Raw genomic sequence first — 21,415 nt, forward strand, 5'->3', positions numbered from 1 at the left:
CCCAGATTTCATGAGCCATATATTATTTCGGATTTCTTAACACCGGTCACTTCTGGTGAGTAAACCAGCCACAAAAAGAATCTTTAGGGTTCATTTCTCCCTATATGAAATCCTTGTTCTGCAGTGTAGGCTGCTAAGTCATGGCAGTAAGAAAATAGTTATATTTCTTTCCTTAAGAGCTTAGAATCTTAAAATTAATAATGTAAATGGCAAATTGAAAAGTGGAGGCCTTCTGCCCCACTAATATAACTCTTCTGTATTACCTTTTATTGTTTCACCTGTGTACAAACCTTATCCTCTAAAAGTAATTGGTTTTACTCCGTTTCCCAGCTGCCATTACCTTTCCCCCGCCCCCCAATTCACACACTCATTCTCGATGCCACCTGCCTTATCTGCATCACCATACCGAAATATTAAGAAAAACTCTCTCCACAAAAACACCACTGCCACAAAGTAAATTACTGTTTCCGTGCCTTACTTGTTATCTGCGGCCGAGTCACAACATCCGGCGAGTGATGCTGGTGTGGGGTAAGGGCCCAGCCCGCTCTGGCCCAGTCTCCTTCATGACGGCGTACTTGAGCACCACCCTTAATGGCAAGTGATGAGGTGCGGTAACACAACTGCCTACTTCATCTTGGAGCAGTGTCTCAATATCTGGTCTGTGGTGACCTTCACGATGGTTACCCCTCTCATGGTAGCAGAAGAGATGTGTCTGAGGGTATTTGGGGGGGGAGGGCATCTGGGGGACCCCACCCGGGTATCAGCAGTGGCTACCACTCTTGCTGACGAACTTGAACTGTAACTCCCGGACTTTAGGGAGACTTCAAGATTTATTTACAGCATAATTACTTACAAATGAACTTTCATCAAGAAGTTTTTTGCCTGTAAACTTCAAATTTTTCTAGCTGTGTCACCTGAGGAAGGCCTTTTTTTGGGTGGGGGTTGAGTGGGGAGGTCTGTACCAGAGGTACACCTGTCGCTTACATTTAAATTAATCACCTTGGAGAATGCCATCTAAAATATAAAACTTGCAGCAACTAGTGCAAGAAGTTTGAACATTTCTCAACAGATGTCAATACTATAAACTTATCATGTGCCCTCTAGTGTGAACATGAACTATTAAAATTCTAGAGTAATTTTGTATGTAAAGGTTTCCTAAACTGGAATGTTTAGCATTTGTTTTTTTTTATTTTCATAAGTTATCAACACTTCTGTCTCCTCCTACCAACTTAAGATGTTAGCCAATGAGAAAGTTTGCACATTTATTTATTCACCAATGACAACATTGTGATATTTATTTGATTATCCAATGAGAATGGGGGTGTGTCAGGCCTTAACCTAATGTTTTCTGGAACTTTGCCCTCAACTATAAAAGCTGGCACATTTTTGGACCAGCTAAATCGAGGGGAAGGTTTTAAATCTTTAGTAATGTAACTTCATTTTCTAAAATGTAAATTTCAACAAACCAAAAGAACCTATCCAGAAACAGGGAATAGAGAGTGTTCTACTCTCTTGTGTTCCCTCTCAACTTGATTGTGAGGCGACTATGATTTTGTAACCTTTTCTATCTAGTAATTTCTGTAGCTTAACTATTTTTCTCCAGCTAGTCACCTCCATAGTATAGGCTTAGCCTATGTAATGTTGGGGCATAAGCCCAAATAGGGTTTTATGCATGCATGCATACATACATACATACATACATACATACATACATACATACATACATACATACATACATTATCATCATAGACTTTTATGCCTTTCAGCGTTCAGTCTGCAAGCCTCTGTGAATTTACTAAACGTCGCCACAATCCTCGATTTGCAACTAGTGTTGTGGCCTCGTTTAGTTCTATACCTCTTATCTTTAAATCATTATAAACCGAGTCGTCGTCATGTTCTACCTCTACTTCTCTTACCCTCCACAGCAGAGTCCATTATTCTCCTAGGTAACCTATCCTCCCCAATTCACCTCACATGACCCAACCACTGAAGCCTGTTTATGCGTACAGCTTCATCCATCGAGTTCAGTCCTACATTAGCCTTTATCTTCTCATTCCGAGCACCCTCCTGCCATTGTTCCCACCTGTATGTAACCAGCAATCGTTCTTGCTACTTTCATGTCTGTTACTTCTAACTTATGAATAAGATATCCTGAGTCCACCCAGCTTTCGCTCCCGTAAAGCAAAATTGGTCTGAAAACAGACCGACGTAAAGATAGTTTAGTCTGGGAGCTGACTTCCTTCTTACAGAATACTGTTGATTGCAACTGTGAGCTCACTGCATTAGCTTTACAACACCTTGATTCAATCTCACTTACTATATTACCATCCAGGGAGAACACACAACCTAAATACTTGAAATTATCGACCTGTTCTAGCTTTGTATCACCAATCTCACATTCAATTCTATTGAATTTCTTACCTACTGACATCAATTTAGTCTTCGAGAAGCTAATTTTCATACCATACTCATTGCACCTATTTTCAAGTTCCAAGATATTAGACTGCAGGCTTTCGATACAATCTGCCATTAAGACCAAGTCGTCAGCATAGGCCAGACTGCTTACTACATTTCTATGTAACTGAATCCCTCCCAGCCATTTTATACCTTTCAGCAGATGATCCATGTAAACTAGGAACAGCAAAGGTGAAAGATTACAGCCTTGTCTAACCCCTGTAAGTACCCTGCACCAAGAACTCATTCTATCACCAATTCTCACTGAAGCCCAATTATCAACATAAATGCCTTTGATTGATTTTAATAATCTACCTTTAATTCCATAGTCCCCCAGTACAGCAAACATCTTTTCCCTCGGTACCCTGTCATATGCTTTCTCTAGATCTATGAAACAAACACAACTGCCTATTCCTCTCGTGGCATTTTTCAATTACCTGGCGCATACTGAAAATCTGATCCTGACAGCCTCTCTGTGATCTGAAACCACACTGGTTTTCATCCAACTTCCTCGCAACGACTGATCGCACCCTCCCTTCCAAATGCCAGTGAATACTTTGCCTGGTATACTAATCAATGAGATACCTCGTTAGTTGTTGCAATCCTTCCTGTTCCCTTCCTTATAGATAGGTGCAATTACTGCTTTTGCCCAATCTGAAGGTACCTTACCAACACTCCATGCTAATTTTACTACTCTATGAAGCCATTTCATCCCTGCCTTCCCACTGTACTTCACCATTTCAGGTCTAATTTCATCTATTCCTGCTGCCTTATGACAATGGAGTTTATTTACCATCCTTTCCACTTCCTCAAGCATAATTTCACCAACATCATATTCCTCCTCCCCATGAGCTTGGCTGTTCACACCACCCCCAGGATGATTTCCTTTTACATTGAAAAGATGTTCAAAATATTCCCTTCACCTCTCCAGTGATTCCCAGGGATCTATTATGAGTTCACCTGAATTACTCAAAACACTGTTCATTTCCTCTTTCCCTCCCTTCCTAAGATTTTTTATTACAGTCCAGAAAGGTTCCCCTGCTGCTTGACCTAGCCTTTCCAGGTTGTTACCAAAATCTTCCCATGACTTCTTTTTGGATTTAACAACTATTTGTTTTGCTCTGTTTCTTTCATCTACATACAAGTCCCTGTCTGCCTCGGCCCTTGTTTGGAGCCATTTCTGATAAGCCTTTTTACGTTTACAAGCTGCTCTCGCTTCATCATTCCACGAAACTGTTCGCCTTTTCCCATCTTTACACACAGTTGTTCCTAGGCATTCCCTTGCTGTTTCTACTACAGCATCCCTGTATGCCACCCATTCACTTTCTATATCCTGAACCTGCTTACTGTCTACTGTTCTAAACTTCTCACTAATCATATCCATGTACTTCTGTCTAATTTCCTCGTCCTGGAGATTTTCAACCCTTATTCATTTGCAGACAGATTTCACTTTTTCTACCCTAGACCTAGAGATACTTAGTTCAGTACAGATCAGATATTGGTCTGTATCAACGAAAAATCCCCGGAAAACTCTTACATTCCTAACAGATTTCCTGAATTCGAAGTCTGTTAACTCTCTTGGTGCCAGGCGGTAGTGCTAGCACCCGCACTTTAAATTGCCAGAGCCGATCTGGTCGGCCTTTAACGATCTAGTCGGAAGTTGCCAGAGCCGATTACAACGGCCGGCTTAAAATTCTGTGATATACATAATTTTGAGGCAACCTATAGTGACGTGCATACTTTTGTTACAACCTGTAGTAAAGGGGCTACACGTTATTGTGTGCCTCGCCTTGCTCTGGCAGTTCTAAGAGGATGTTATACCTTTCACAAGAGTCGTTTCCTGTGTTTACAAATACCGCTAACCGGTCAGTTAGAGATTGCTCCTTGCAGTGAGTGGATTTGTGACAGGAAAATGGCATGTTGTTCACGTGATATTTTTTTCAGCAGGTATTGATGACAAATTAACGCAGTATTTGGAACAGTGCGAACTTAACGCGGATGATTTATCAGATAGCGGTAGGGAATTTAGTTCAGAGAATAGCGACGAAATTATACTGGACACGTCCGCGGAATCACCGCAGCTAAAGAAGAAACGTTTAATTGTGTCTAACAGCACTAAAGCTACTCTGAATATGGTGGCAGATGAAACTAGTGATAACGAATATGATGATGATGTCTCTGGAGAACATTTTGTGGAAATTTGTCCCAATGAACCCGACAACATTTCTCAACCTCCTGTCTCCTTCAAGGAACTTCTTGGGCCTAATCATGTCCCACCGTCTGATTCTCCGCCCATATCATACCTCAATTTCCTTTTCACTTACTCTCTGCTAAACCTTATAGTCACATATAGTCCTCTATCATTACCTAAATGCCGGTCTCCGCGGGCCAATTGTAGTGTGCCTGCCTCTCACCCGGAGGTCATGGGTTCGATTCCCGCCTAGGTCAAGAATTCTCGCTTGGTCCTGAGGGTTGGTTCAAGGTTCACTCAATCTAATTGACCCTAAGTGATTGCAATTGAGGAGATATCTGAGGGTGAGAGGGCGACCCCGGTCTGGAAAACCAAGAATAATTACTGAGAGGATCCGTATCGCTGACCATGATTCACCTCGTAAACTGCAGGTACCGAACTGCGCAGCGGTCGCTTAGTAGGTCAAAGCAAATCACGGCTTTAGTGCCATACATTTCTTAATTTCGTAAATTCTGTTGTATTGTAAAAGTATTTTTCTAATATATACTACAAGCGAAAACGAGAAACTATTTTTTCTGAAAACAAAAAATTATAATATCAACAACTAATTTTTACTTATTTAATAATTCAGAATTATTTTAATACTGTGTTGTCCACACGTAGAAAATTTGTTGTCAGTATTTGCCAAACTTCGATATATACACGCGAATTTTATCGGTGAGTAAAATTGTCTTGTTTTTACTAGTGGCATATGTTTGAATTTTTATTTTTTACGTCTTTATTTTTCTCGTTCAAATTAGTTATTCTATAGAATTGTATTTAGAAATACATTATACATAATTACGTATATTCTTTTGTATCGTAAATTATTTTTTCAAAGTAGATATTGAGAGTGAAAGTGCGAAAATATTTTTCTCTTCCTAAAAATAAACGTTATCGACAATTATAAATCAACAATAAAATGTCTGACTCTTTATATCACTCCAAACCAGTTTCTTATTCTACACAGTCAATATGTAGAAAATTTCATGCCGGTATTTGCTATACACCGGTAGATATACGCGAATTTAAAAATACATGTATTTCCATTGAAAACGGCCTGGCACTTTACAGTAGTAGAGTGGAGGCGGAGCTCTGGCCTCTTGCAGCTGATGGGGAGCGGCCGACCAGATCGGCTCTTGGCTCCAAGAGGGTTAAGATATAGTCTATTATGGATCTGGTACCCCTAGCCTCGCACGTGTAGCGGTGAATAGCCTTATGCTTGAAGAATGTATTCGTAACAGCTAAACCCATACTAGCACAGAAGTTCAGCAAACGCTTCCCATTCCTATTAGCTTCCATATCTTCCCCACATTTACCAATCACCCTTCCGTATCCTTCAGTTCTATTTCCAACTCTCGCATTGAAATCTCCCATTAGCACTATTCTATCCTTGCTGTTGACCCTGACCACGATGTCACTCAATGTTTCATAAAACTTGTCAACTTCATCCTCATCTGCACCCTCACATGGTGAATACACGGACACAATTGTAGTCCCAATTCCTCCAACTGACAAATCTACCCACATCATTCGCTCATTTACGTGCCTAACAGAAACTATGTTGCATGCAATGGTATTCCTGATAAAGAGCCCTACCCCAGACTCTGCCCTTCCCTTTCTAACACCCGTCAAGTACACTTTATAGTCTCCTATCTCTTCCTCGTTATCTCCCCTTACCCGAATATCACTTACTCCTAGCACATCCAGATGCATCCTCTTTGCTGATTTAGCCAGTTCTACTTTCTTTCTTCCATAAGCCCCATTAATATTGATAGCTCCCCATCGAATTCCATTTCGTTCGCCAAGTTGTTTCCAAGGAGTCCCTCGCCTGTCAAATGGGAGTGGGACTCCGTTACTCCCATAGGTTTTATGCATTTAATGTAAAATTTCTAGGGGTGCAAGAGTTCACATCCTTACCATTTTGGTTTTTGGGCCAGTAATTTAACCTTTTGCTTTTACGAAAGCCCTCGTAGAATGGATAATTGTTACCCCTGTTTAAACTCCATTTCTTTCATGTTAAAGATATCACACTGTTGAGCATTTAAGATAGTGAATATTGTTTAATTTTGTTAAATGTTGGTTGTGCCTAGATAGGCCTGGAAAGTGTGAATTTTTGAAAACAGATTCTTAAGTGTAAATTCATAGAGCAAGGACGCTCATCCTATTAATGTAAAGGTTGAATGGTGCCTTTGTAAGGCTGGAAAGGTATAATGTTTGGAGATTAGTCTCTTAAATAAATTTTGTGGAGTAATGGTGCTCTTGGAAGATAGTATATTTTGGGTACTTTGTCTCCTTGTGATGTAACACAAACTGGGAGATCCGTTCCCTTGACTCTTGGTTAAAAGGGAGCAGCTGTGTTCATGTAACGGTTGTGATCTGGGAGCTCCAAGCTCATGTTGTGAACAGTTGTTGGTTTTTCTAATTTTGTCACACAAGATTACAAGCTAGTCTCATTCTTGATCTATTGTTATTTGCTCAGTAAATTTGAAAAGAAAAAAAGAGAAAGAAATATAGCTCCAATTTTAAAGTTTTAAATTAATCTTCTGAATGTGTTATATCCACCCATTTATGCCCGCACCTTCTTTCACATCTGTAAGCCACGGTATCCCCATTCACAATTTTAACATTCATTATTGTTACAAATACAAATAAAAATTGTTTTCCATATTGTTTTATGTAGTCATAAAACAAAAAATTTTCAATGTGTGATGATTTCAATCTGGGATGGGAGATTATTTTACCAGACATTCTTTCAATCACATACGACTGCAGGGCAAGATCCATTTTTCTCAAGTGCAGGCATCATTGTGTTTCAAAATAACTGTGCATTAAAATAAAAAGAAAAAAAAGTATAAAAGGAGTAGAGGTAAAATTCTCCTTACAAAATAGGGTAAGTTCAGGTACGTTCCAAAATCCTTACAGACTTATGAGATAGGTGTCCGAAGAAATATTCAGAAAAAAGGAGATGATGTAGTCAGATTCAAAGTGAGTCTCATTTTCCACAGAAAAAAAAGTTACCTGGTCGTATTCAGCAACTAACTTCTTTATATATAAAAAATAAAAACCAACAACAAAAACTCTCAGGGACATACGATAATGACCAAGTACCCTCAAAGTAAAAAACGATATCAATTCTTTATAAATATTCTTAGTGACCAATTTAGCATCTTTTAAGCAACCTTCAATCAATGCTTATGGTATTTGGAGTCTATCAGATTAAAAGGATGCATCAATAGAGCTTTTGGAACAGAACAGGGAAACCGATGGTAACTTACAAGATTCATGAAAGCTTCTTCTAACCTTCTGAAACATAATGTATCTTCTACATTTACACTGAACTCCCACTACTCCATCAGAAAAATTTAGTCTGGGCTGAAGCATCAAACAAATTGGTTGGTGCATAGCCGTCAACTGAAAAATACAACTTTACGTGTGAAGACCATTTCATGATAAAGCAAAATTAAGATCATGCCACAATTTATAGAGGGTATTAGAATAAACACATTAAATAATCAAATTAAACCATAGAAGCCATTTATCACAAATCACACAATGTTGACTTAAATGAGATAAAATGGACACAGATTTTTGCAGATGGATGGCCAGCATTGAGTAAAAAATTAACTCACTGTCAGGTGACTCCATATGTTAAGCAATTTCAAGTTGTCTATCCTGTTATTGACTGTTCATATCTTCCATGTAACTTTGAAGAATTAAATTACAATTTTTTTTTATCTGCCTGAAATGAGGTCTATGGGCCAAATAATTTTTGTTTATTGGTAGAGGAATTAGTTGTACCTGAAAAAAGTGTCTGAAATAAAGAGAAGAAGAATTTGTAACTTAATAATCCAACAGACTTCACAACTGCATATTCATGCAATAGTAATTTGATATTCTACAAAGAACCTGACAGTACACTCCAGCAGAGACCTTCGTAATGGGAATATCATCATCTATGTTCACACATATAGTATTTCAGTAATGATACCTACTGTATATTTTCAAGGAAAAAAAAAGGTCAATAATACTTGCAATAAAACCACACTAATGAATTTTATTTGAACTGAACAAAATATATACACTGATTAATATCAATGCCTCAACAAATGACAAAACATGAAATATAAAGAAACTGAAATATTTTGGGAAGAGCTTGACCAACTGATATCAAATATCCCTGACAACCATGTTAAAATAATGCTTGGAGATTTCAACACAAAAATTGGACAAGAAAGAAAGTATTGCGCAGTGGTAGGTAAATGGCCAGCTCATAAATTGACAAACATGAATGGTCAAAGAGTAATTGAACTTTGCATACATAGTGGGCTTATTCTTAAAACCACAAGATTTCAAGAAAACTGCACAAGTTAATGACCTGGAAATGCCCTACTGTTAGAAAGGTTGAGTTTCAAATAGACCCTGAAGCAATGGATAAAAAGTACCATGAAGAAATCTATAATGTAAAAGTCCTTTGTGGAGTGGACATTGATTCAGACCACTATATTTCAAAGATAAAAATCAAGTTAACCACAAGAAAGAAATATAAACCAACGAAAACCACTAGGAGGAGGAAATATGACCCCAGCTACTTAATAAATAATGCACTGCATTCAGAGAGATCCAAAACAAATCTAAGCAACAAACAGGAAACGATTATTGATCAACTGAAAAACTGCCGAAGAAATTGCTCCTATTAGAAGGAGAAAGAAAGACGCCTGGTAGAATGAGGAATGTCATATGGCAATACAGAAAAGGCACAAAGTATGGTTAAATAACCAACAAAAGAAAACTGAAAAATCTCAAGAACTAGCCACTGCTAGAAGACAAGCGGCTAAAGAAATGAGAAGAATCAAGAGAGACGATCAAAAAGAAAACCTGAACATCACAGATGAGTCATTCAAACAACACAAGACAAGGAAATATTACAGGACATTTAGACAATATCCATCAAAGTATACTCCACCCACACTCATGATGAAAAATAAACAAGGGGAACTAGCACACAATAATCAAGAGAATACCAAAATTCTAGCCGATCACTTCAGAGAATTACTAAATGCTGAGGAACCCAAGGAATACTTGGAATTTGATCCTTATCCACAACATAAAACAAGTCTAGAAAAGGTTGTACCACCAGATTTCAATGAAGTAATCAAAGCAATTGGTTGGCTCAAGAGCTACAGGGCAGCGGGAGAATCAAGCGGTCGCAGATCTGTGGAAGAATGCAAATAAACAAACACTTCATAGACATCTGGAATTCTGAACAACTGCCTGAAGAATGGAACACAGCTATAATTCATCCAATACACAAAAAAGGTGATAGACTGGATCCAAATAACTAGCAGGTGAATTCTTTACTTCGTGTCACATACAGGATCCTGTCTAGAATTATCCAAACAAGAACTCAGGAAGAACTCGACCAAGAACTTGGAGAATATCAAGGAGGATTTCAACCTGGAAGAAGTTGTCCAGATCAAATCATCAGTCTTAAGTGGATCATGAAACATCAAAGAGTGAGAAACAAAAAGTTAGTCATCACTTTTGTTGACTTCAAGAAAGCATACGACAGCATCCATCGTGAATCATTACTTAAAATCCTCAAGGAATTTGGATTACACCAGAAACTTATCAACCTCATTGGAATTACCATTAAGAACACTAAATCAAAAGTTAAATTCAGAGGGGAATTTTATGAATCATTTGAAATCCGGACTGGACTTTGACATGGTGACTGTATCTCACCATTACTACTTAATTGCACACTGGAGAAAATCATGCGAGAGTGGACTAAGAAATGCCCAAGCATCAAGATTGGCAAAAATATTGAACTCAATTGCCTGGCATTTGCAGACGACCTTGTGCTGTTCGCAAATAGTGTGGAAGAAGCTAAACACCAAATTGAAGAACCCGAAAAAATAGCAGCAAAAGTCAGACTACAAATCTCATTTGAAAAGAAGGAAATGATGCCATCCTTCAAGATTGAAACACCAACTATCACAGTGGATAACAAAAAACAAATTGAGATTGTAAATAAATTCAAGTATCTTGGGGAGATTATTACCTGGAACTTGAACGAGAAAGTATCAGTAGAAAATAGAACAACTAAATTGACGCAAGCACAACTTATCACTTGGCCAACCTACAAGAAGAAATCTCTCTCGATAAATGGAAAATTCAAACATTACAACTCCGTTATTAAACTTGAAGCTACTTATTCTAGTGAAACACTATTAAATTTAAACACCAAATCAACAATAGATAAATTATGGAAGACAGAAAGAAGAATCCTTAGAACAATCATAAACAAAAAACACTAAGTAGATGGATAATGGCAATTATTACCTAATGAAGTTGTATAGCACGAAACTGAGTCAGTAAAAGACACAATGCGGAAAAGGAGGGTTGCATTTTTCTGCCACCATCGAGACTACTAGAAACCAGGGTACTGAAACATCTTTTCAACTAATTTTGGAAAAGTAAAACCAAGAATAATCGGTTCAAAGAAGTCCAAGATGATTTAGATGAATTAGGCTTGACAATGCAGCAAATTGAAGACAGAAGAGAAGAAGATCCTGAGAAACAGAGACTTGAGACTTACACTAAAAATGTTTACATGCAAACGGTACACCGTAACTGATGAAGAAAGGGCAGCCAGGTCAGAAAGAATGAAGCAGTTCTGGGAGCAGAAGAAGAAACATAAGCCAAATTTGTAGTTAGGACTTAAATGTATATGGATTGATTAAAGTGCTCCAATGTAGGCGTAAAATAATTAATAGTATTATATATAGATAGCAGCAAGACACTGCTAAAACTACCTTTGTAACATTTATAGAATTATAATTTTTTAATAACAATTTTAAGGTGTGCATTTTGGATTTATGTTCATTTAAAAAATAGAAACTCAGGATTAGTGTGAATGAAAACTTTTAAAATTTACTGTACTACAAAGTTTTTTTTGAGAAAGGCTAAATGATATATGTTTATGCACCTTATATTGAATCAGTGAATAAAATCTATTAAGAAATCCAGGAAAACATACTATTTTCAAGTTTACCATTATCAGAGAGAAATCTCCTCAGAACTATATGGGTTTGTAAGATAATTTCCATCAATTAATGCCAACGTTTCATTTTAATGGTAGGTAGCCTTACTTAAAGAAAAAAAAGCACAACAATAATAATAAAAATATTTGGCTCTCACCTACAAGAACCCTGAGGACTTTGGAACTAGCATATTCTTCAATTTCTCGAAGCCAGTCTGGTAAGCAATCAAATGTTGGTTGACAGCTGATGTCATAGACTAGTATGAGAGCATGTGCTGACCGATAATAACTCTGGGTGATGGAGCGAAACCTTTCTTGTCCAGCTGTATCCCAGATTTGCAACTGTACCAACAACAAACAAACAAACAAACAAAAAAAAAAAAGGATAAAATTTAGTAATCCAAGTCATTACAAATGAAGGGATATTATCTAAGTGCAGTACAGATAAAAGAGTAATATATTTAATTTATTAATCAGAAAATAGCATCCTTAGATGACCTCCCAACCCTTTACATCTATATACCCAATCATAAACCTCAAACTGAAAGGAGATATTGTAAATTATTTCACTGTCTTAACAAGAATATACCAATTGTAGACCTAACATTCTAAAGGGGCTAAGCACCACTTTTTCAGATTTAATTTTATTGGACCCATTGGTAGTACATCTATATGAGCATATACTGAAAGGACTCTTTCGTAGGTCGACTCCAGGTGACTCATTCATATGCTGACAGATGGTGATTGAGGTTATCTCCGTGCACTCCCTCATTCTACTGGGGCTGTGTTGACTTGACCAGCCAAACACATACTCTGCTGCTTGGTTGTGTATAGGCTCAACTGCTTAATAACATTTTTAATGTAATGGAGTGTAATAGTGAAGGAAGAGCTTTCAGTGAACATTCATCTAAGAAGAATAAAAGTCATAATAACAAAGTGAAAGTTTTAGCACATACAACATGTTCCAGCAAAGAAATCCCTGCTAAAATGCTGCTGAAGGTATGTATTGTGAAATGTTTTATACTACCTCATTTGTTGTAAGCATATGCTGTTAATGAAAAAGTAATGTGAAATATGATTAGTAGTTGATTATACTTATTCGTAATAATACATATAAAAGTTACGTTAATGTTACATAACCTCTCTTCATTCTCTGTATTTTCAGACTGTCTGCAGATGTGATGAAAAACAACTGAAATGTCGCTCAGTGTCAAATGAACGTTTGACTCTCTTTAAGGACTTTTACACCCAAACTGCAAATACACAAGGAACCTTTTTAATGTGTTTAATGCATGTATTACCTGTTGTCAGGAGACGCCGTGGCAAACATGAACAAATTATTGAATATAGGCCTTATCATAGCAACGCAACAATTCAGTACACACTTCCTGATTGAAAGGGTGGATATTCTAGAGTGTGTCGGAAAACATTCATGGATACATTTGGAGACAATAAGAAAAGGATTTGAACTATTGGCGAAGAAAATCAAGATGGGCAAGACCACTTAACGTGATGAACGTGGTGGAACATATAACACAAAATATACAGATGATGAGAATGAACTAATAAAACAACAAAATATATTCTATCAATTCCAAGAGATGTGATCCACTACACTTGCAAGAATACATCTAAAGAATATTTAAGTCCTGATCTAAACATCAATTGCTTGTACCAAGCATTTAAATGAAAATATCCTGAGACACGTGTTCAAGAAATGCATTACAGACAAGAGTTTCTGAAGTATTTTCCGAAGTTGACATTTCAATAACCTAGAGCAGACATGTGCAAAACATGTGATAGGTTAAATATCGCATCGAAAGAAGAGTCATCTCAAGACAGGACTGCAAAGACCCAACTAGATCTACATCACAGGAAGGCACAATGCGCAATGGACGAAGAAAGATGAAATTTCTTCAACAATGCCAGACAGTGACACCTGTACAGTTGCAATCGATTTGCAGCAAGTATTGTTTCTACCTACTCTTACCAATGCAGACATGTTTTATTTATGTCAGGTGTCATGCTATACCTTTTGTGCTCATGTCCATGACACAAGTAAGTTAGTTATGTGTTTATGGCATGAATGTGAAGGTGGCCGAGGGGCAAATCAAATAGCTTCATGTCTGTTTCGTGCTATAAATTCCACATCAAGTATTGCAGGAGATAAAAAGCATCTTACAGTGTGAAGTGACAACTGCTGTGCGTAAAACAAGAACCGCGTATTGCTGCTTATGTATCTGTTTCTGGTGGCACACAGCTGTTTTGAATGTATTTAGCATAAATATCTGTTATCAGGCCATAGTTTTCTGGCCAGCGATAGCCATTTCGCTTTAACTGAAAAGCGCAAGAGGACACTGAAATCATATGTACCTGATGATCTACAAGAAGTGATTACATCATCCCGACCTTCTCATCCGTTTCAAGTAAACAGGATGTCCGTAAATACGAAGACAGGAACTTTCCACCTAATCAATACATTTATTCCATTATAACGTACTTAAAACATGTTAATATGTCAGTACCAGTTTTGACCCTTTTAGTGCGTCACCTTCAGCTGAAGAACTTATCGTCTTAAATGCTAAAACACATCATCATCCTAAACCATCTCCAGTTTCCCGTGTGTGGTATGTGAGCCTCCTCCATCTCATCCTGTTGTGCCAATCCTCCTCCACCAACTTGTCCCAATCATGACCTCTCAGCAGTACATCGTTCTTAACTAAATCTATCCATTCCCTTCATGGACTTCCCGTGGGTTGTCTTCCTTCTACTTTTCTGTCAAATTCTTTCCTTGAAATTCTGTTAACTGGCATCCTCTTCATATGACCAAACCACTTCAGTCTTGATATCTGAATCTTATTGAGGAGAGAATCACTTATTCCTACTTCTCTAATTTTCTCATTCCTAATCTTATCTCTACTGGTTTTCTGGATCATAGTGCTTGTCCTAATTATGAATGACTCATGCTAACTTAAGGTGATGTATTGTGGTAATAAAATATGATTGAGAAAATGGTTTTTAAAAGTCTGCAAAGTTCACAAGTTTCTTTTGATGCTGATCTTGATGTTTACTCATTTAAACCAGTGTTGCGTTGTTGACACACTTATTTGAAAACATTTCTATGTTTAGCTGGTAAAATATTACTATGTTAATTGCGAATGACTAATGTAAAAATAAAGATATGTTATGATAATAAAACATACTTGGAGTAACTTTGACAGTCTAGAAATTTCATCAGTCCATTAAAACACTGTTCTTGATGTGTGTACGTATTCTCACTCATTCAATCCATTGTTTCAATGTTACACACCTATCTCTCTCTCTCTCTCTCTCTCTATATATATATATATATATATATATATATATAAAATAAGAGTTTTGTCTGTACATTGCTCAGAATTGGAAAAGAATGGTATTTCTCAATCAGTCATATCCACAGTAACAAGGAAATGCACTTTTTAATTTTCCGTAATTTCTGTCTGTCTGTATGTATATATGTACACGCATCATGAGAAAACTGCTGAAGAGAATTTAATGAAAATCGGTATGTGAAGTCGGGGGATGAGCCGCTACAATCGAGGCTATAAATCATTTTATTCACGCGGAGTGAAATGGTAGTTTAGGAGAAGGCCCAAAATTTAACTCTAAAATATTTATATTATTAGTGGCCCTATCGATAAATATTGCATAACTAAAGTTATATAGAATTAAATTTCCGATCATGTGTGTCATACATTGTTACTGTACCGGCTACGATAACACAGATATTCATGAATTTGTATTTTTGTTGGTAAGTCCATATCAACGCCAAGCCACGAGAAAATGGGTTAACAGAATTTAATGAAAATCGGTATATAGAGTCGGAGAATAAGGAACTACAGTCTAAGTTATAAACAATTTCATTCACCCTGGATTAAATTGTAGTTTAGGGGAAGGCGTCTAAAATTGAATTTTTAAATACCTATTTTATTTGTCCCATTGAAAAGTACTACATAACAAAAGTTATAGAGAATACAGTTTCCAAGCATTTATGTTTTAATCAGTACCGACTATGATAAGAGTGGTATTCCTGAGTCGGAAGAAAACTAAAAGAAAACTACAATATCGAAAGCGTGTAACATTGATCAACAATAACATTACACTGACCATTGTTTGTTGTTATGTTCTTTGCCTCTTATGCTGCCGCTCAACTCCGATAGATGGGATTACGGCTGCGTACCAAGTATAACAGGCTGACTGTATATTGGCGGGAAATAGCTGGGGAGTTGGAAAACTTTCTTCTTTAGAATGCCATTGTTCTGGTTCATACATTTTCTGATACTGCTGGTACGTAACACACTGGTTCATAATAGTATTCCAGCTATTCGATCCCTAAACTGACACGCTGTTTTGAATGAGCAGTGTGCACACTTAACGCAGAGTATTAGTAGTAGTAGTAGTAGTATGACCTGGTCTAGAACGACAATTTCGGCCTATTCCAAATTATATCACCACAATTCACTAAATAACCCAAAATTCCACCCAGAAAGAGCCGTCTCTTAAGAAGATCTTCTTCCTCTTCACTTTTATTAAATTTTACATTCATTTTATTCCAAATTAGCAGTAAAGAGGGCGTTTCTCCTCTGGCTTGGAGGAAAAATTTGCCTCCAAGTCAGATTTTTCCGCCGCCAGTGTAGTGAATTGAGATTTTCCGACTCATCGGGTACTCCAAGGAAACAGATTAGTAGAAGGGCATAGTTACCCTGGAACTGTCCACTATTCGACCACCCTCCCCGAAAAAAGGCGAAGAGTGTTCGTGGATCACAGCTGTCTGCAGCTTGGTCATTCCAGCTCTGGAACTTTGGACTGTTAGATCGGCAGCGTAGTACTGTTTGTTGAAAGTGAGAAAATGTGTGGTTTTTAATTTGATCGAGTATTTCATATGAAAGCATTGCTTTTACTCTCGCCATTCCTACTGACATCATTGTAATGACCTATGTTCATTTCAGTTGGGAAAACTACTAAGACAGTCTTTTTGAGGATGTAAACAGGCAGGTGGAGAGTGAGTGTCTGCCATTATAATGAAATTCCCCAACATGATTGTGACTGACGGTACGCAATCGGGCCTACCATTACAATGAAAATTACCTAACCCAGTCTTCATATGAGAAAAGACGTTTGGTGATTTCCCTGTCGCGTTTTTAGGGTAATGTTAAGAGCTATACAATTTAATACAGTCTTGCTCACAACGAGTACACTACCTACTAACCTAGAATTCTGTATATACAATGTAGAATCCCGTAGCGAAGCACGGGTACATAGGCTAGTTTTAAAATATAAATCTCTTATTGCTAAGTTTTGTAGTGCTGTATTTATAAATTCCGCGTCAGTAGGAGATTTATTATTGTATGATGTATGTTGATGAGCTTGTACGAAGGTTGGAACTTAAATAGTGGCAACTATTTATTTACAACAGATACAAAAGAGTTACATGTTAGCAACCTCTACTGTCCTTCAATGTAGGCACCAGCGTTGTCAGCGATGTGGAAGTTGTAGTATACATTTAACAGAGCCTGTTCTGTTGATGGTGCGAATGGAGCGGTCTACTACCTGTCGAATCTCTGCAACAGTTCTGAAGCGAATGCTCACAAATCGTCTGGTTTCGATCACTGTCCAGTAACGCGGCAAGAGCATGCACTACTTCTTCACTCGTAGGACGACCTGCCCGATGAATGTCCGCCACAGTTTGCCAACCATCGTTGAGGCTTTTACCCAATGCGCCACCGTTCTGTAAGGCAATGCAGATTCCCCACAAGGCTCTTGAAGACCTTGATGACACCGTCGTGCTGTACGACCTCTGGCACATTCAATCTTGATCCAACTCTGCTGTTCCTGTTTGAAAAACATAGTGATGTTACGTTAGACAGCTAGCTCACACGTGAGTGTGTTTCTCTCGCTTGTGCGCATGCAGGTGATGTGGGAAGGAAGAGTCTATTTGCTCCGAGGTAAGGTAGGTATGTAACCAACGTGTGCTATCAGCGACAATATTAGATTCCGTTACATAGCATCTCCACAGCAGTGTTGCCACTATTCAAGTTCCAACCCTCGTATAACGTCTTCATAAGTTCATCTCAGAGTCAATTCATTGGGCTTTGAAGTTCTGTTAACTAATGTGCAAAAGTTCCCTTCTTCATACTCGCGTTCGTTGTATTGTGTCAAAAGATCTGGTAGAAAAAGAGAAAAGAATTTTACTAATAGAGAATGTCTATGGAGCGTGTTTTAAAAATCAATGTGTGTGTTACTTACTGTTGGCTTAGCCTGTCCTTGTGCGCTAGTTGGGATCATGCCGTGTACTGCTTCGTGTGCGCCGAGGTCTAACTATTGTGGCATTGGAGGGGGGAAGTAGTGGGGCCAAGGAGACGACTTGGGGAGGAGTTGGGGTGGGGTGGAGCGTGTCTATTGGAGGTTCATTTGTGTGTTTTCGCTTTTGTTTGTTGACTCTCTTTAAATAAATGCTTTTTAAACGTGGGATGGCAGCATTAAAAAGAATGTTCGCCTTTTCTGTGATCTCATTCAGATTAAAATTTGGATTAGCATACTGATCCATTTACATATATAAAATAAGAGTTTTGTCTGTGCATTGCTCAGAATTTAAAAAGGATAGTATTTATGTATCAGTCGTGACCACAGTAACAAGGAAATGCACTTTTTAATTTTCCGTAATTTCTGTCTGCCTGTCTGTATATATACGCATCACGAGAAAACGACCAAAGAAAATTTAATGAAAATCAGTATGAAAAGTCGGGAAATAAGTCGCTACAATCTAGGCCATAAATAATTTTATTCACGCTGAGTGAAATGGTAGTTTAGGGGAAGGCCTAAAACTTAATTCTCACATATTTATGTTATTAATAGTGCTATGTTAATAAAAATTGGCATGAAAAGTCGGGGAATAAGTCGCTATAATCTAGACCATAAATAATTTTATTCACGCTGAGTAAAATGGTAGTTTAGGGGAAGGCCTAAAATTTAATTCTCAAATATTTACGTTAGTGGTCGTATGGATAAATACTACATAACTTAAGTTATATAGTATTAATTTTCAGTTAGTTATTTATTGGCGGGAAGTAGCTGGGGAGTTAGATAACTTTCTTCTTTAGCTTGCCATTCCTCTGGTTCATATATTTTCTGATACTGCTGGCACGTAACACACTGGTTCATCATAGCATTTCAGCTATTCAATCCTTACTCTGAGGCACTGACTGGAATGAGCAGTGTGCATATTTAACGGAAAAATGGCAGAGGAGTGTTCACGGCTGTCTGTGGCCTGGTCATTCCAGCTCTGGAACTTTGGACTGTTAGATCGGCACCGTAGTAGTGTTCGTTAAAAGTGAGAAAATGTGCGTTTTTTTAATTTCATTGAGTATTTTATATGATAACATTGCTTTTATTCGCTACATTCCTACAGACGTTTTTGTAATGACCTATGTTGACTTCAGTTAGGAAAACCACAAAGACAGTAATTCTGAAAATCCCGTAGCTAAGCACGGGTATATCAGCTAGTATTGATATAGAATTCTTCCAATACATTGAGCAGGGGGCCCTTGGAGTTTATGCTCATTATTTCCATGTCGTTTTCAATACTGGAAAATTTATTATTGTAATCATCTATGTGTTGTCCTATAGATGAGAAATGCTTATGTTTTATAGCGTTAACATGTTCATTATATCGGATTTAAAAAAAAAAACTCCTGCCAATACGCCTGATATAACTGGCTTTGCAATTATTACATTTTATTAGGTATACACCTGAATGACTGTAAGGTCAGTAAGTTTGACATGCATTGTATGTAAGCTTTGGGAAGGCATTCTTTCTGATTATATTAGACATGTTTGTGAAATTAATAACTGGTTCGATAAAAGGCAATTCGGTTTTACGAAAGATTATTCCACTGAAGCTCAACTTGTAGGATTCCAGCAAGATATAGCAGATATCTTGGATTCTGGAGGTCAAATGGACTGTATCGCAATTGACCTGTCTAAAGCATTTGATAGGGTGGATCATGGGAGACTACTGGCAAAAATGAGTGCAATTGGACTAGACAAAAGAGTGACTGAATGGGTTGCTATTTCTAGAAAATAGATCTCAGAGAGTTAGAGTAGGTGAAGTTTTGTCTGACCCTGTAATAGTTGAGAGGGGAGTTCCTCAGGGCAGTGTTATCGGACCTTTATGTTTTCTTATATATATAAATGATATGAGTAAAGGAGTGGAATCGGAGGTAAGGCTTTTTGCGGATGATGTTATTCTCTATAGAGTGATAAATAAGTTACAAGATTGTGAGCAACTGCAACGTGACCTCGAAAATGTTGTGAGATGGACAGCAGGCAACGGTATGTTGATAAACGGGGTTAAAAGTCAGGTTGTGAGTTTCACAAATAGGAAAAGTCCTCTCTGTTTTAATTACTGCGTTGATGAGGTGAAAGTTCCTTTTGGGGATCATTGTAAGTATCTAGGTGTTAATATAAGGAAAGATCTTCATTGGGGTAATCACATAAATGGGATTGTAAATAAAGGGTACCGATCTCTCCACATGGTTATGAGGGTGTTTAGGGGTTGTAGTAAGGATGTAAAGGAGAGGGCATATAAGTCTCTGGTAAGACCCCAACTAGAGTATGGTTCCAGTGTATGGGACCCTCACCAGGATTACCTGATTCAAGAACTGGAAAAAATCCAAAGAAAAGCAGCTCGATTTGTTCTGAGTGATTTCCAACAAAAGAGTAGCGTTACAAAAATGTTGCAATGTTTGGGTTGGGAAGAATTGAGAGAAAGAAGAAGAGCTGCTCGACTAAGTGGTATGTTCCGAGCTGTCAGCGGAGAGATGGCGTGGAATGACATTAGTAGACGAATAAGTTTGAATGGCATTTATAAAAGTAGGAAAGATCACAATATGAAGATAAAGTTGGAATTCAAGAGGACAAACTGGGGCAAATATTCATTTATAGGAAGGGGAGTTAGGGATTGGAATAACTTACCAAGGGAGATGTTCAATAAATTTCCAATTTCTTTGAAATCATTTCGGAAAAGGTTAGGAAAGCAACAGATAGGGAATCTGCCACCTGGGCGACTGCCCTAAATGCAGATCAGTATTGATTGATTGATTGTCATTTTCATTAACAGATTTAGTGTTGTGGAGGATTGTGGCATTATCGTGTGAGGTTTTATAGGCTATTCTTAAATTTTGTCTTTTAAAAATGTTAGTTATGGGGTGAATATTGGCATTGTTAAAGGTAAAAATCACAAAGTCTTCCTTTGATTTGTTTTTATTTCGACTGGTGTTTTGTTTTTTTGAATGATTTTGTTGATCATATCTTTATTATATCCATTTTGCTTAGCTATTTTGTGGATAAGGTTTAATTCTTTTAGATCTTTGTGAGATAATGGTATGTTAAATACTCTATATATCATACTATAGTAGCTTGCTTTTTTTATGAGCACTGGAAAGAATGGAATCTTGCTTTGTGTTCAAGCAAGATGATCACCTAACATATAGAATATACAGGAAACCTACTCAAACATTAACACAATAAAGCAAGATTCCCTTCATCCCAACGCTTATAAAAAAGCAGCATACTATAGTATGATATATAGAGTATTTAACATACCATATCTCACAAAGATCTACAAAAAGAATTAAGCCTAATCCACC

The 21,415-nt window shown here is 37.5% G+C and overlaps 1 protein-coding gene across 7 annotated transcripts in view; it reads right to left on the reverse strand.

Moving 5' to 3' along the window:
• LOC136866097 (ras-related protein Rab-30) overlaps window positions 1–21,415 on the reverse strand; it is a 159,326-nt gene that overhangs the window by 92,167 nt on the left and 45,744 nt on the right. For all 7 annotated transcript variants that reach the window (XR_010859489.2, XR_010859488.2, XM_067142767.2 and 4 more), the window contains exon 4: window positions 11,888–12,071. Coding sequence is in view for 5 of the 7 variants with exons in the window: in XM_067142767.2 (XP_066998868.1) it covers window positions 11,888–12,071 (184 nt within the window). In the remaining 2 variants the exon portion in view is untranslated. The remainder of the gene's footprint in view (window positions 1–11,887; window positions 12,072–21,415) is intronic.

The sequence above is a fragment of the Anabrus simplex genome, chromosome 3 (assembly GCF_040414725.1).
Source record: "Anabrus simplex isolate iqAnaSimp1 chromosome 3, ASM4041472v1, whole genome shotgun sequence".
Taxonomy (NCBI): Eukaryota; Metazoa; Arthropoda; class Insecta; order Orthoptera; family Tettigoniidae; genus Anabrus; species Anabrus simplex.